Source organism: Cryptotermes secundus, unplaced genomic scaffold, assembly GCF_002891405.2.
Source record: "Cryptotermes secundus unplaced genomic scaffold, Csec_1.0 scaffold47, whole genome shotgun sequence".
NCBI lineage: Eukaryota > Metazoa > Arthropoda > Insecta > Blattodea > Kalotermitidae > Cryptotermes > Cryptotermes secundus.
Window position 1 is genome coordinate 2495404 of NW_019721002.1, and position 16688 is coordinate 2512091.

Genomic DNA, 16688 nt, shown 5'->3' on the forward strand with positions numbered 1-16688 from the left:
GCTGTCGTTACTCCCCACGGTGTCGTAACACGCAACGCAACACAGCTGTGACATGGGTAACAGGCAACAGCGGTACCCATTGGGCAGCAGGCGGGCACTGCGACTATATAAGAGAGCTACACTGCCTACGAAGGCAGTTGAGTTGGAATCTAGCCAGCAGCAAGTTACGGGTTGAATTGAATTGTAACGAGTGAATCGTGACAGAGTGAATTGATTTGTGTGTAGGGTTTGTAAATTGTGTAAACCCGTAACGTTGTTATAATTGTAGCTGAGATTTGTAGGTTGTCAAATAAACAAATTAAAAATCCGAACGGCATCTTCAGTAACAAAACACGTTACAATATATTGCTTCTCTGATTATGCTCTCGAGCTGAAATGCTCAAGTACAAGTGGCGACTTATTCCATTCGGCGTGATAACTCTAATCTGTGGGTGTATATGATGGCATGGAGGTTATGATCCAGTCATTCGATACCCTGAGTGTGATAGGAAGCTCGGGGTAGAACTGAAATAAGAGCCCCATTTCCATGAAGCCTGGTGAACAAGGGCACAAAGCAGTACGTCTTTTCATCTCCCACACCAACCCACTGAGACACACACTGATCACACAGTACAGGCAATGCTTTTAGCCTGGTCTCAAGGGCAAACTAATGCTGTACTGTGGGAGAGAGGGAGGGAGGAAGGGTGACGCACTGTAACCAAAGCCCTGTTATAAAACACACACACACCCTACAGTCCTTATCTCACCTACTGGGCTTGACCAGCACTACCAGACTTTCTGACTATACATCATTGTGTGGTCTGGTGAAAGTCAATCGATCAATGCTTCAGAAGAACATGTCGCCTCAACTTTCAGGACTGATTTTCACCAAACTACGTAGCATTATAACCCACATCATAGAACTCTTCATGTTTGTGTTCACAGTCAATAATTTGTTGCTATGGTAACCCAAAATAAGGGCAATTCTGCAGCTTTTGTAAGTCTCATAATAAAACTTATTTTTAACACCCAGGTGATGTTGGATACAAACAGAACTAACCTCACTTCACACAGGATACATTTCCCTTCCTGGCAGTTTCACAATAACTAAAACTTTAAAGGGATATGCCTCAAATTATAAAACTATAGTTTTCTTGCATGATTAAATATACTGATCAAAAATGGCTTTAACAGCTGTAGCTACTGACATGTGTATGGTGTACATTTCATATCTCTGGGTGTTCTCTATTAGGATTGCAGTAGCAAACAGGATACAAAGCAGTCAGAAACATAAAAGTTACATTTTCACATACACTACTCAGTTATATCTGCTACTTCCATTACCAATGACAAGATATGAAACAAAGGGCATAAGAGGTCAAAATCTGAGTTACTGAATTACAGACCTGCATAGTAAACAGGACATTGTAACTATTCAAAAGGACAACAAGCCTAAATAATTCTGAGATGTGAATGTATTCCTATAGTCCACTGCTCCCGAGCTCTACTGCAAGCCTTTTGTTTCTTTCCATCCTCTTACTTCAAGGAACACACTATGTTACATATACAAAATCTACTGTGTTTCATTAGTAGCACAAAATTCTTTATGATATTGTACATTTTACATGGACCATTTTGTTATATAGACATCCTAAAGAAGATGTAACCCGTATATATTGTACCTGTTACACTTGACAGACTGAAACAGCACAAATATGGAAATGAAGAGCAATGATAAACAGCTGGAGCCACTGTCCAATGTTCCAGCAGTGATATTCAAAACCCGACATTACATGTTTCATCATCTTATTGATGATATATATATATATATATATCTTCTATTGGTCCAATGGCAAATAATCATTATTTTTATATGAATTAAACATTTGCATCATTCAAAAATATTATTCCACAAGTCAGACACAATTAGATTATTATAGATGCACATTAACCTTACAAAATTTATTTACCAGCTGTTCACTTTCAGTCACATTATATGATATTCAGCAGAAATGAAAACAATACATATTAAACTAAAAGAGATTTTTGGCTTCCCAAATTTGTTCATTCTTTCTAGAATAATGTATTTTATTTGAATTTAAATAATTTAATTTATGTTATCAATGATAAAGTGCACAGAATGATCTAGATCTTCATCACCAGCTTAAAATCTGTTCTCCCTCAACTTACTTCGTTAGCTTCAGACTTTTATCTTGAATGGTTTATCACGATCTATAGAAAACTGGATTACAGGTTCAAAACTAAACTCCTGAATTCCAGTCATAAGAATATAAATTATTTTCACAAAACAACTTCAAATTGCTGGCAAGCAAACCTCCTTCAAACTAACACATGTCTTTACAGCTTTGTTTATGACATAAACTTCTCCCTGATGCTGCAAAACTTCTGCTTCAAATTTATGTGGCCAGTCACCGAAGAAGGCTTAATCACATTTAGCTGCCATGAAAGCCTAGTTATAAACTGACTGGCAGTTAACTTCAACACTCAGTCTATACAATGAAACATGAGCAAGCAACAATGCAAAAATCATGAGCTTCTACATGTGGCGGACATTCAGTTACACCCAACATAAGTTTACCACTGACGATATGGCATTCACAAGGCGCTGTCCAGCCAATCAGTGTCAGTTTGTTTAGCTTCAAAGTTTTGAATTCATCCAACTGAAGACTGCTGTATTCTGAGATGTGATACTGTGCAGCATGGGAGATCATTACCCATGTTCCTACAAAACACGGACACCTAAGTACCAAACAGATGTCCTAGAAGACAATGATCTTCACACAAAGCATCATGAAAATCTCAGATACAATAAATTCTGCATCAAACAATTTTACATTTTGTTCACATATACTGTGAGAGTGCTTGTCTGTCTATGGGTCTTTAGTGGTTACAACTCATTATGTCAGATTTTAACCTGCAACTATATTTTCTCACAACCTGAGTAATGTTTTAATAACTTTCACATATATCATATATATATACATACATATATCAAAAAGAGAGAGAGAGAGAGACTACACAGTATATTTGGCAATGAATATTACTTAACAAAATAAGCAGAAAGATGTGCAGTTTCAGAAGCATCTGACAACACTGCTCAGCAGTGAAGTTAAGAGTATAAAAGTATCCAAAGGTAATAATAGCCTTCAAACACAGCAACAGTGCAGCAGTGCACTGCACTTGGTATGCACAGCATTTGTGCAAGCAGTTCCTATTCAGAATTTCTCTCATGAACAGCAAACTTCAACATCTAACAAGCAGACTTGCCTAAAACATGAAGACATAACTAAACACTTCACACTGTGATATTCTGAGACATGACACCACAGTTTTGTAGACAGGTGACTTTGTTTCAGAAGAACCTGCTCCCCCATTTTCAGAAGAGCAGAGTTCCCCTGAAATTGTACTTATTTATAGAACTGCACAGATTGCATCCCAATATTTGCTGCCATGAAAACCTTAAATCTCATAATTAAATAGGATGCAATACCTGAAAACTGCAGAGCTTTGAACATACAGACAAATGTTAACTGTTATCATCAGTGGAAGAACGGGACAAATACAGCCCAAGAGTGATATTTCTGGAATGTATCGTTTAAATACAGATTTATAATTGCAAATTTCTACTGTCACACTTCAATGCCAAGATTTTACGCATGTTACAGTGTATGACATAAATTCCTATGGACAAATAAAAGAGAAATCATTTCTTAGAAATACAGAAATGGACAACCACCCTATCTTTCACAGCCAACAAGAAGAACAGTTAGTTACAAGTGTTAAATTACCTACTTATAAACACTTCCCTCCACCAAGTAGGTCTCAACACCATAAACATATTTATACTAACCTGGAAAAGACATGCAATTCTGCAACACAAATATTATATACATATATACTTTGCTTTCCCTGTCAATATCACAAATATAGCAGCTAAAACTTTAAAGGGGGAATAACACTCAAATAAAGAAAATAAAGTTTACTCATGTAATTAAAAATAAAGACTGGGAATGAGGATTTGAATCACAGCCACAGGCACCATAACACATGCATACGAACTTAACAGCTGTGGGTACAGTGCACACTGGCAGTATGGCAGAGAACATTTCATACCTTTGGGTGTTCTCTATTGGGTTCACAGCAGAAAACAATAAAGTTACATTTCTGTACATATGTAAGATTATCATGCAACTTTCATTCATCATAACTCAATATACAATTCAGTTAGTTTCTGTCCAGAGCGACAGTCACAAAAACTCAGGCTAACTCTAATGAATGGAAATAAATGTCAAGTGCACGGCTAGCGTATTACAGCCAGTAACTAAAATGCAGATTCCAGAGTATCATGAATGGCTGTACAACATACACATTTTGATGTGACAACTGAAAGCTGGAATAGTGAAGCCAGAGCCACATGTCCATTGATGAGAACCGGCTAAGTAAACACTAGATAGTAGTGAAAGAGTCATTACCAGGCAACAAGCTGCTAAACAAAAGATTCCATGACAACAGAGGACAATGAATTGTTCATCACGATGTCTTCTACGTGGGCCGCCCAGTAGTTATGAAAGAGCAGAGATCCAAAATTTGAGAGACCAGAGACCAGCATGAGACTCAGACAACAGTGAAAGGTTGCTCATTGAGATTTGTCGAAGACGTCGTTAAGGAGCTGAATGTGAACTCCTATAATCAACTGTAATTGTAAAGACGTGCCAATGAATCCAATCATCAAATCTAGACCTCACATTTATTTGTCACGCTAACCCCCATGTGACAATACGATGCAGGCATCAAGCATGTCTTCATGTCCAGTATTACACTAGTCAACTGTGGAAAGGTGCAACTTAAAGCAAAGAGGAATACAAGCACATCATCTCTGCCTGCAACAAACATAACAGCAGTAGTACTTAACAAGCGTGAGTAGCCGATTAAACATAAGCAAGAGTCAAGGAATGTGTGCACTGTGTCATCACCTGATCCACATCACGCATGCTACGCTCATAAAGTTCACTGGTACAAGAATTCTTTTTGGTAATGTTGTCAACTTTATGATGAATGACTGGTGATGTTTCTGTTTACAGTAATACCATTTACATTAATATTTCATCAATTTGATATAAAACAAATGAACCTGATAACAGATGAACCCAACCCACTTCATGACTACAACATGACATATCTGTTGCTATTCTGGATTCCAAATTAGACTCATTTCCTTTACACCCCCACATCAATTGGCATCCCTAATAAACAGGGAGACTTCAACTTCATTTCACAATTATGGTATCGCCTCCAAGCAGTCTCGTATGTGTGTCCAAGTTTGAAGACCCTGCAACAGTACATTTATACTTGTTATAACAGGTTGAAAACTGCTGCACTGATGAACACTGACCCTTTCCCAGTTTCTGCAGGAAAGCTTATCACATAATGTTCCTGTATAGGGCCACTGTCAGAAGCTTTCTGCTAACACAGTATCATCAATTTCAGGACAGATTCCACAAACACAGTTTATGTTGTTATAGTAATGAAAACATTCCTTGCATATGCCAGACACCAAACCCTGGGCATCCAGTTCACTGACCGAGATACATATCAGAGCTCTCAGGCAGAAGTACAGGAACACAGTATTTCGATATTTACTGATTACTAAACAGTTTCCAGGCTATGGATAAAACAAAACACCCCCAATTTCATATTGCTTACAAATATCAGAACAACGTGTAACTCCCACTAATAGAACTAACAAGATAAAAATACAAATGACATGTCTTACCTTCCGACACATTTTGATCTGGAGAATCACGTAGCCTGTCAGTGTTTCACGAAGATCCGAAATCTTCTGTTGTTGGAATCTTTCAATATCAATTAATGCTTGTTTTGAAAATTCGCTGCAAAGACAAATGATTTTAGCTGATCTCAAAATACTATACTAAACTGAACAAGTAGGTGCACATATGGTTCCTCCCGTACACCAAATATTATATCCAGTACCAAACTACTTTCTTACTGCACTAAAAACACAGTATTCATGTACAAAGCTTCACTCCCAGTAACTCTGCTGCCACGCGCCACAGCTCAAGCGGTTAGTCGCTGGCTTCCCACCATGGCGGCCTGAGTTCGATCCCAGGTCTAGTCAAGTGGAATTTGTGGTGGACAAAGTGGCACTGGGGCAGGTTTTCTCAGAGTACTTCGGTTTCCCCTGCTAATCTTTATTCCAACAATTGCTCCACAATCACCCTCACGTATAATCTGGGGCTTGTATAATAGGCCAGAAGTGGCCGCAGCACAAGGGACTTAGTCCCGCCCCACTAGCAATAAAAAAAATTGCTGCTGCCAGATGCCCTTGGTCAGCCACTTCAGTGAACAGAAATATGCAATATAAAGAAATAAACAGAAAACAAATACCCTACACTCACTCTCTTTGAGAGAGTAAAGTGCACTAAAACTAAATGTACCTAAGCTCCTCCTGAGCGCTGTGGATGCCGTCCTTGCCCTCCTGAATTCTCTGGTCAAGGAGATTCACCTTCAGTTCACGTACCTCCTCTGTATCCACACTCCCAAACAAACGTGACATCAATCCAGACTTTCCTGCACAAAGCAAAAATATCAAATATGCATGAACACACATACTCATCTTCCTCTCTGCCTCTAACTCCACTGCACAACAAAACAAACAACTTCCCTCTCCTTTAAAGAAAAACAAGCAAGACTACTAAATATAAGTATGCATAATTTCAATTTTGATTGCCCACCATTTTCAAGGGAAAGGAAATTAAAGATATATCAGTGAAATTCTCATATGTGTTTCTGTGATGACTGCCAAATTTTGAGCATTAAACTGAGGAAAATCCTTAATTGGACAAGACTGAGCACCAAGATTAAACTTCAAATCATTGAAATGAACATTAATTGAAGGAAAATCTTATACTGAGGAACATTAAATAGGGTTCTAGTGCACAGGCTGCCCCAAGAAATGTTTGTGAAGGTTCAGCAGGTTATCAACTAGGTTATTTTAACTGAAAAAATGTTATATCAACATTTATCTGACTTTCAGCCATTACATAGGTATTGCCGAAGACTGAGGAAACGCAAACAAAATCACTGATTTAGTAAAACAATTGGCAATCTTCTGATGACAGTCAGTGACATATGGAGTTATAACAACCAACTGGAGCAAGTTCGCTAAGCTGAAATTCAGTGAGATGTTATACATGCCTGTAGTTCTCTGAGAAATCAGATATTTAGTTTTCTAAGGAAAATGGTGAGTGATACAACATATTTGTAATCTACACACTGCAGGCAGTGCTGCGCAGTCTTATCCTCTGCCCACCTAACAAGCACAAAGGGACTCAAGCGTAGATTTCCACAATGAATATACCAGCTAGCAGATGAATGTGGGTGCAGCTTGGTCTTGCCTATATTCACACAAGCCTTTGTCAACTGTTTTTATGATAGTGCCAACATAATGATGAACTAGCTGTACTCGCCTTTCTGAACATTGTCCTTTTCAATGGTACGTGTAAGAACCTGGGCCTCTGCTTTTTCTAGCTGCAGTTGCAACATTTCCTGGCGTCGGCACACTGCTTGAAGGGCTCCCGCAAAGAACAGATATTCCTTCAGCTGGTCAGCATACAATTCTTCTTCTTCTAGGGGCATGTCAATGCCAGCAGCTAGCGAGTCCAGGTAATGGCCTGCTCTCTGTAAGTACGAACAACAAGCATTCCATTGCACGTGTCATTATGCCACTCCACTATTTGATGAGTACCAACATTCTGGGATGACTGACATGTTCTTCTTAGTTTGGAGCTTTGATGGAAGTTTTGAATTTTTATAGACACTGAACTGTTCAGGTATCTTAAATAAGTAATTGCATTTGGGACTTTGTCCATCAATTAGTACTCTCAAGGAATTCTAAACATGTGCCTCCTGACCTTCTCCTTCCACCTCAGGACAGACACAGATCCAGTTTCCAAAACACTGTTCTTTTTCAGAGTACCAGACAGAAGACAAACTCGGCCACACCATAGCTCAAGCAGTTAGTTGCTAGCTTCCCACCATGACGGCCTGGGTTTGATCCTGGGTCTGGTCAAGTGGAATTTGTGGTGGACAAAGTGGCACTGGGGCAGGTTTTCTCAGAGTACTTCAGTTTCCCCTGCCAATCTTCATTCCACCAATTGCTCCACAATCAGCCTCACCTATCATCTGGGGCTGGTAGAATAGACCAGAAGTGGCCGCAGTACAAGGGACTTAGTCCAACCCCACTAACATAAAAAAAAAAGACAAACTCCAGAAACTTGGTAATTCTAAGTGTTATACACCATCATCAGGATACTGTTAAATAGGTAATTGTACTGTTTGAATGTCCTTGGAAGTTCAGTTTCTACGTTTGAAGTAGAGCAGGCAAGACAAGCATTGCTAGTAGTACACTAACATGGCTGGTAGGAGAAACATGAAATTGCATGACAAAGAAATAAGCAACAAATTTAAAACAGTGAAGAAACATATAACAGAAACTGACAATGAAATACCTGTAATCCGTCTCCCATTTCCTTTTCCTTTGCACTCCATTCACTGAAGACACGGCCATAATTGGCGTGAAGTTTGTGTATCCCATATAGTCGCTCCACTAACCTAGCACGCACACGCAACAGGTTCCCCAAGTTATTCTGCACAAAACAACATTCACTGGAAGTACTCAAAATGTCCTCATGAGCTTTCAGAAACAGAATGTTTCACATCTACAAAGCTTTTCTTGAAATACTCACAGTAACTCAGTTGGTCAAGAAATTCTCTGTATTTTATAGAAGTCGAAGGATTATTATCAGGTTCACACAAGACAGGAACCCCATCCTAGGTGACATGAATCCAGTGCAAATCCCTAGCTCAGTCAGTAAACTGACCAGGGTGTGCAGTACTTGATTCCCAATAGGTGGTGTCTCAGAATGCTGACAAGTCCTGGGATCCACCGAGTCTCCTATCCTCTGCATACTAGGGGCTTTGTCCCCAGAGGTAAAGCAGCTAAGATGCAAAGCTGACCACTCACCTCCATCCAGTATCAAAGTTAGGAATGCGTGGAGCTATACCTCCACTCCCTCATGTCTTCATAGCATCATATTTAATTGACAACAATAACAAATCTACCTCCCATCTATTCCTAGGTTTCCTAAGCAGTTTATTCCTTTCAAGTTTTCTGACAAACTTTGTAGGCACTTCCAATCTCCCCAATCCTGCTACATGCTCTACCCATCTCACCCTCCTTGACTTGATATTAGATGAGGGACATGGACCATGAAACTTCTCGTTATGTAACTATATTCACCACTTGCTCTTGTTCAGGTCAGAGCAGAACTTGGAACTGTCACAACTGAACTGGATCCAGTGATCACTGGCCTCATTCCAACAAACCCACCAGACTTGGCCACCACTTTCACCACCTTCCAAAATGCTGTGTTTTAGTATAAATCTAGACAACTGATAATATCTGAGGTATAACAAGGCACCATGATGCTTCTTTGTAAAAAACTTCAAACAGAAGTGGGACTAATGCTAAACCTTGGGCTGCACCATAGCTCAAGCAGTTAGAGCTGGCTTCCCACCACGGTGTCCCGGATTCGATCCCGGGTCTGCTCAAGTGGGATTGGTGGTGGACAAAGTGGCGCTGGGGCAGGTTTTCTCCGAGTACTTTGGTTTCCCCTGCCAATCTTCATTCAACCAACTGCTCCACAATCACCCTCACCTATCATCTGGGGCTGGTACAATAGGCCAGAAGTGGCCGCAGTACAAGGGACTTAGTCCCACCCCACTAGCAATAAAAAAAAATGCTAAACCTTCTTAATCTGATCCATGTGACACGACTCGTCTTCTCATCATGTGTACCTGTAACTCATTTCCATAGTTCTTGATGGCTTCAAACCTCTTGTCAGGCTGCTTCAGCCTTACAGACACACTCAGGGCTTTCAGTTTGGATTCAGCCAGCTGCAGATAGCCTACAGTGGCACATGAAGCAGGATATTATACAAAATGAAACATTACAAAACATGATCTACGTATATGTATTATGTATAGCACTTCTCAACATTCAAGAATTTTCATAGTTTTACCTGTGTCTTTAATGCTCTCCCCCCAGCCCTCCTCTTGCTGCAAGAACCCAATGAACTGTTGATCAAATGAGAGAATGGGATGTGATGCAACACGAAGCAGAAAATTCTGAAAGTGCAAAGTTAACTGCCATTATCTAGCTTGTTGCCTATTCATAGTATCTCCAAAACCACATCACAAGTTTACAAAAGTATAGTTCACTGCAAAAACCTGAATATGGCCCTATGTGCGATTTTGAGATATGAAATTATGCATATCCATTAAGCCTGAAGACGCACAATTAAGATGTCTTTCAAATCGCTGCCACAGACAATTCCCACAGTCCTTTGCATATTCCCATCTTGTCATCCAGCTATTCTGTACACATGAATGTTGGTACTGATAACCTTCATCAGTGGCAACAGCTTTCAGCTAGACAGACAAGAGGGGGCTGGCAAATAATGCGCCAGCAGACAGGGCATGGGAGCCTTGAGGACTGCTGTCCCTGCAGCTTCACACAGGTACCTCTACGAACCGTAAAATGATCTCAGGCTTTGGGAGCCAACAACTTTCACTAATTTCATCTTTCTCAGGCTTTGGGAGCCAACAACTTTCACTAATTTCATCTTTCTGTCTTCTCACCTCAAGTCCTGCTCGACGTCTGTCAACAAAATCAGGGTCAAATGTATCAGAGGCAATCTTCTGCCAAGCATATATCACTTTCTTCTCTGGTAATGGAGGCACCACAATATACGGATACGTGACCTCAAGATATGTCCGGAGGAGTTCAAACTCACTGTAACGGCGCCACAATGAACTCAATTTATTCAAAGTGCCATTCCAGTCCAGATCTGTCACTCTGTGAATAATCAGATAAATGAAACAACTTAATGAATTATTGCATGATTATGAAATAAAATGAACATCAACCTCTCACAACACAGTGATCAAAATAAGTAAAAATATATTCATACAAATATGTACCCTGACGGCTCCCTTTACAGGTCCAAAGAGATGGCAAACAAAATATGCAAGGTCTGGATTGTATGCTAAGGGTTCAAGAATTTCAAATTCCATCCCCTGAACGGTTCCCCTAATAAGGGCAAAAGTGTCAAGTACTGTACTGTCATGCAAAATGACCACATACTCTAGCAATCTTCCTTGTCATTCTGTGTGAATGGCTGGCCTCGGTTCATGCTATCACATGTCAGAATACCTTGCACTTGTTGCCATGGGTCCACATTCTGGGTAATTATGAAGCACAGGACCCTGAGAGTCCCAGAACATGGTCAGCATTCACCTTCCAGCTGATGGCCAACTCTCTTCAATATTTTGGTAGCAGAAGGTGACAGGGGCTTCCACCACACACTCTGACATTTGTTTACTTTGTGGTTTATAACCATGTATCCATGTCTCATTGCCAGTGATGATGCAGTTAACCAGTGAAGTGGTTATGATGTCTACAGACGTCATACAGTACTGTATATCCTAGTGGCCATGACATGCATAGACGTCAACACATGTTTCTAACTACTCTGTTGTAGATACACCAGTCAACAATGGAAACCTGTACGCTGTGTCTCCAAGATGTTCTAGCTACTTCAGAGTATGATGAGAGGTCGCTGATTGCTTGATAGCTGTCCTGGGTTCGAGTTCATTCGACTAAACATTATGGCAGGTCCTAGGAAGATGATGTGTGCAAGTGATGAAGTGTTTTATGAACTGTTACAAGAGAACGAATACAGTGATATTTCAGAGAGTGAATACAGCAGTGATAGTGAAATAAATGTGAAAACTTTGTCAGGTGGTGAACAAAGTGTCACCTATGATCAAGCAGAAAATGTCAGCAACAATCATAGCATGCAACCCGATGTATGGGCAGATTCAGGTGCTGCGTGACCATGAATTCCATTTACTGGCAAGCCTGCCATAAATTTTGATTTAGAAGACCCCTGGGAGTTGTTTTGTACACCATATATTGCGGAAGTAATAACCAGAGAAACAAGTCGGTTTTTAGAAAACACGCCTAATCTAAATCTAAAATCCAGGACCCATCGCTGGGCTGATATTGAAAACTACATAATTATGAAGTATTCCCAGTATCTGCCACTTGAGTTGCAGCCATGTTTCCAGTGGTATAAACGTTTTAGTGAAGATTTCACAGCCTGTAAAAGATAAGGGTTTTGCAGTGATGTTTGGAAGAACAGTTCAGTTCAGTCATCCATACTAGCCTTGAGCTTGCAAAGGAAGTACAGTTTTTAAGAAACTGTGTTTATCATTGAGGTATTCACAGTGTCACTAGACAGATTCGTTAGCCGACTATTAAGATAGTGTTTCATTTCTAAACACTACGCATCAGTCAAGAACTCATATACTGAATATGCATGACTCAGGCACACGTGTGAGATCACGTAGTCTGAACAGAAATAAAAGTCAGTGGCGACGTTGGCTGATTTTTTTAGAATAAAGCCAAAAGTACGGAATTTTACTAAAAAATATACATAAACTTTAATATAATGGCTATAGAAATGGAAGTGTAGGTACATGAAATTTGATAATTGGTCTTTCAGAGAGTTTTTGTTCCTTAATTCTGTAACGACACACGATTGAGATATTGCATTTTAATAGAGGAGCAAAAATTATAAAATTAAACACCACAGTAACAAATTTAAATGTCTGGGGGAATTTAACATGCCACTGTGGGAGAGACAAGAACACAGAAAAGAACCACTCGACTGTTGCAACCTTCACTGCAGTGCCGCTCCAACAGACGAAGCTGACGCTCATACTACTATGCCTGTGCTCTTCTGTCAATTCCCATGGAGGATACCATGTACATTCTTAGCGGAATCCATGAATGTCATGTGCTATGCACATGTCTGTCCACTCATACATACTCTGTCGAGGTAATGAATTCTCCCCAAACTGAGCACATCAATGTATGTGGATTTCAACCCCTTCATAACCTTCTGCCCACAAAAAACGAAAAATGGCCCTCTGTTCTTGTTTGGTGCATACTGAGAATGGTGCAGCCATGTTTGATGCTTCACCGCAGCTTACTCACTATGTCCAGTCATGCTGGGCAGTGTGTTGGCACACCATCTCACAGAAGTCAGTGTTACTAGCAATGAAGGTGCACACCCTTCCTGAATCATCCTTGTCAGTGGAGAACTTGAGTTATTACCCATGTCAGTTTATAAAACATTCTAATTATTTTAGCAAATTTTAATACAAAGTGACTTGCAGCTCTATCCAGTGTGATTGATTTATAAAAGTTGTATTTCTGTATTTCACATCCTTAACATGTTTTGATTTTATTGACCATCTTCAGAAGAACATGATCAACATTTAGGAAATCACTATTACAATGTCACTGATATATAAAGGTAATTCCTTGTAACTACATTAAGCACATGAAGTGGTTGGATCATTTATATGTTCTTATAATTAATTTATTTACACAGTCAAGTATTTAAAGGTAAAGTTATAAATACTTTTTGTTAAAACTAGAACAACTGGTTTGTGTCTCGAGATTTCTATTGCTAATGTAACAGACTAGGATAAGCCAAGTCAAGTTTAACCAATTTTAACTTTCAATGTAATTTTAAATGGTGCTCCCCTCAACTGAAAACTGGCCAGCGAAGTAGTTTATACATCAGATATAACTGAGAATGATCTTGCTTTCCTAAGGCCAAAACATCTACAAATAGTGAGCAATTATAATACTCCTGAGCCCATATGAGTGCAGTAAAGAAAACAGCAGTAATGATGGATTCCTTACAGTACATCACAGAAACTGTGACATAGTGTTACCCTACTGGTATAGGTACATCAAGTGCCGAATGATGCAAGTGATGAAAGTCGGTACAGAGCTGTAAAATCGTCAATCATTTACTCCTTGGGGCCGACACAGTTATGTTTTCCAAATCTAACAAATAATGTTTTCTATAACCTCTATAAAACAGAACATGAAGTATCTTGAGTTACAGGGATATGTCCTTTATATCTGTAGCAATAATCTGACTTCACACAATTGTCACAGAAAATGGAATGAGGTTTAATTTTATGGCCAAAGCCAATCAGAAATAAGGATATGTCACTAACTTTGTTTCTATTAAATAGACGGTATAGAAATCCCTTATATTGAGGGCTCCAGTTTCTCTTTTCTCTGCTTCTGTCACACATATCTCCATATGATCAAGAATGCATTCCTGCAACATAAAAGCATAATCATATTGCAATTGCTGTTCACAATAAAACATATATACCTCTACAAGCCTCAGCCACTGTGAAGTGCAAGACAATACACTAAGTGCCCTGGCAGTGGACTGGGGGCATGCGGTAGTGTAGTTGGTTGAGACACTATGCTACAAGCCGGAAGGTCACGGGATTGAATCCCGATGAGGTCACTGGATTTTTTCTATTTACCTAATCCTTCCAGCCACACTATGGACCTGGGGTACTCAGCCTCTAACAGAAATGAGTACCAGGAATATTCTTGGAATGTTCTTGGGGGTAAAGGGCAGCCGGCGCGTAGGGCTGACAACCTGACTGCCATCTATGAGCCAATTGTCTAGAAAATGTGGGAACTTCAACATCTCACAAACCTACGGGCCTCCACAGCCTGTTACAGGGATACCTTTACTTTTTTACTTTACCCTGACAGTGGATTATATGATCAGTGATAGTGATCTGTACTGCACTGCACAGAGACTGACAACAAGGTCTCAAATGTTCGCCAAGATTACTGATTTTTCCTGAACAAAACTCCATCTCACTTGGATACACCCATATAGCAAGCCAGTTCACCTTGCTGTTTCTTGGGGGGCATACTTCTCAACTCTGATGATGGAGATGATATCCTCCTGTCAGGCTCTCTCTGATCTACGTAATGTTATAACCACGAAGACAGCATTCCTTGATTATTTATAGGTTTGTGACAATGGTCAATTCAATTCATGTATAACATTATATTGCTCATCATATATTGTCTAATGGTTAGCATAATCATCTAGTATTTAATATGTCTTGAATCTGATCCCAACTGCTACTATTAACATCAAAATAAAAATGTAATAAGAAGAATCTGTCAGTATGAAAACCAGTCCCCTAGGGACAGAGTACAGCCAATTCCCAAAACATAATGGATACAAAATACCTCAGAAATTAGACAGTAGTCAAGATAATATTCAGAGAACAGTATATTCAAAGCTGATTCTAAATTTCGTAAGGATCAACAAAGTGTAAGGCTGTGTGGTACAGTTATTTCTCTCATCAAAGTTCTATTTCCCTCTTCACTACAATTCCATAATGACTGTATGTTCACACAGCTTTCTGTTATGGAGATTATTATTTGAATCCATCTAGTAACAAGGATATGGAAATGTTGGGATTTACTTCAGCTTTCACTATATGGCATGATTATCTTAATGCAATTTAGACCTACTGTGAAGCTGTGTGGTGCAACTCATATTCTTACACTGGCACAACTGAACAGCAACATTTCTTAGCAAGGACTTAAAAATTATGAACACTTTCAGAATATAATGACAAATACACTTATGACATTCTTGTTCTGAAATGTAGTGAGAGTACGGTAGAGAGTGACTAATTGGTCTTTCATTGTACCATACCAAAACTATACTGTTTCAAAATTTCGGTGCAAGAACATCATAAGAGCACTTATCACCGTATTTTGAGTCAGTCAATATTATCGAACAGAACGAATTCTACGATACATCTATGTACGAACGAAGAGATCATTCAAACTGTGCTTCTTAACATATTAATTAAGCAGGTCACAGTAAAAAAAATTAGCAGAGAACATCCTAAACTAAAACAAAAATCTGATCACAATCTATTCACTTCGTCACCAAATGTAATTCCGGCGTTAAATACGATGTCCCAAAGAAGGTAAAACTTGACTATGGAGAAACTTGATTTAATGACATACGCCAACATTTACTGCGAACGATGAATTAAAATTCGAGGCACATATTTATATTTAACCATTAAACACTGTGTACTGTGTACAAAATATTGTACGAACCTCCTTTTTAAGCGCTTGCATTTTTGTATTTGCATTTTCCTTCTCTTCGAAACTTTCCGCTCGAGTATTATCCTCCATCATTAAACTGATCACAACTACCGCTGACATCTACTGGAAAGTTTACTACATAGCAGGCGTATATCGTCACAGATGTCACAGATGTTATAGATCACTTACTTACTTACTTACTTACTTACTTACTTACTCACGGAGCTGAGCCCTTCTGGAGGAGCCGCCAATTCTGCAGCTACTCAAGAATTTCCCAGCAATTTATGGAACCCGAAGGTTCATTACCGTGTTCACAAGAGCCCTCCACTGGTCCCTATCCCTATCCCTATCTATCCAATCCATACCATTCCATCCTACCTCTCTAAGATCCATTCTAATATTGTACACCCACCTACGCCTTCGTGTTCCCTGTGGTCTCTGTCCTTCTGGCTTTCCCACCAATATCCTATACACATTCCTCGTCGCCCCCATTCGTGCTACATGACCTGCCCACCTCATCCTCCTTGACTTGATCATTCTAATTATACTTGGAGAAGAGTACAAGTTATGAAGC

General features: G+C 39.5%; 1 protein-coding gene across 1 annotated transcript; it reads right to left on the reverse strand.

Annotated features, from left to right (window-relative positions):
• Positions 1-1324: 1324 nt before the first annotated feature.
• LOC111874012 (sorting nexin-4) lies at positions 1325-16216 on the reverse strand. Its single transcript, XM_023869119.2, has 10 exons — positions 16127-16216; positions 14182-14288; positions 10720-10936; positions 10101-10206; positions 9877-9986; positions 8529-8666; positions 7488-7698; positions 6456-6588; positions 5774-5888; positions 1325-5329 (listed from the first exon to the last, which is right to left on the reverse strand). Exons 1-10 carry the CDS (start codon positions 16205-16207, stop codon positions 5279-5281), a joined length of 1269 nt encoding a protein of 422 aa, XP_023724887.1. The 5' UTR covers positions 16208-16216; the 3' UTR covers positions 1325-5278.
• Positions 16217-16688: the final 472 nt, after the last annotated feature.

Bases quoted from the DNA above. Each gene is read 5' to 3' on its own strand.
- LOC111874012 (XM_023869119.2), bottom strand. From the start codon at position 16,207: ATGATGGAGGATAATACTCGAGCGGAAAGTTTCGAAGAGAAGGAAAAT. The intron at 10,207-10,719 runs GTGAGAAGACAG...TTGCACTTTCAG, and splicing joins GACGTCGAGCAGGACTTGAG to AATTTTCTGCTTCGTGTTGC. The intron at 8,667-9,876 runs GTACACATGATG...TGTTTTGTGCAG, and splicing joins ACTATGGAAATGAGTTACAG to AATAACTTGGGGAACCTGTT.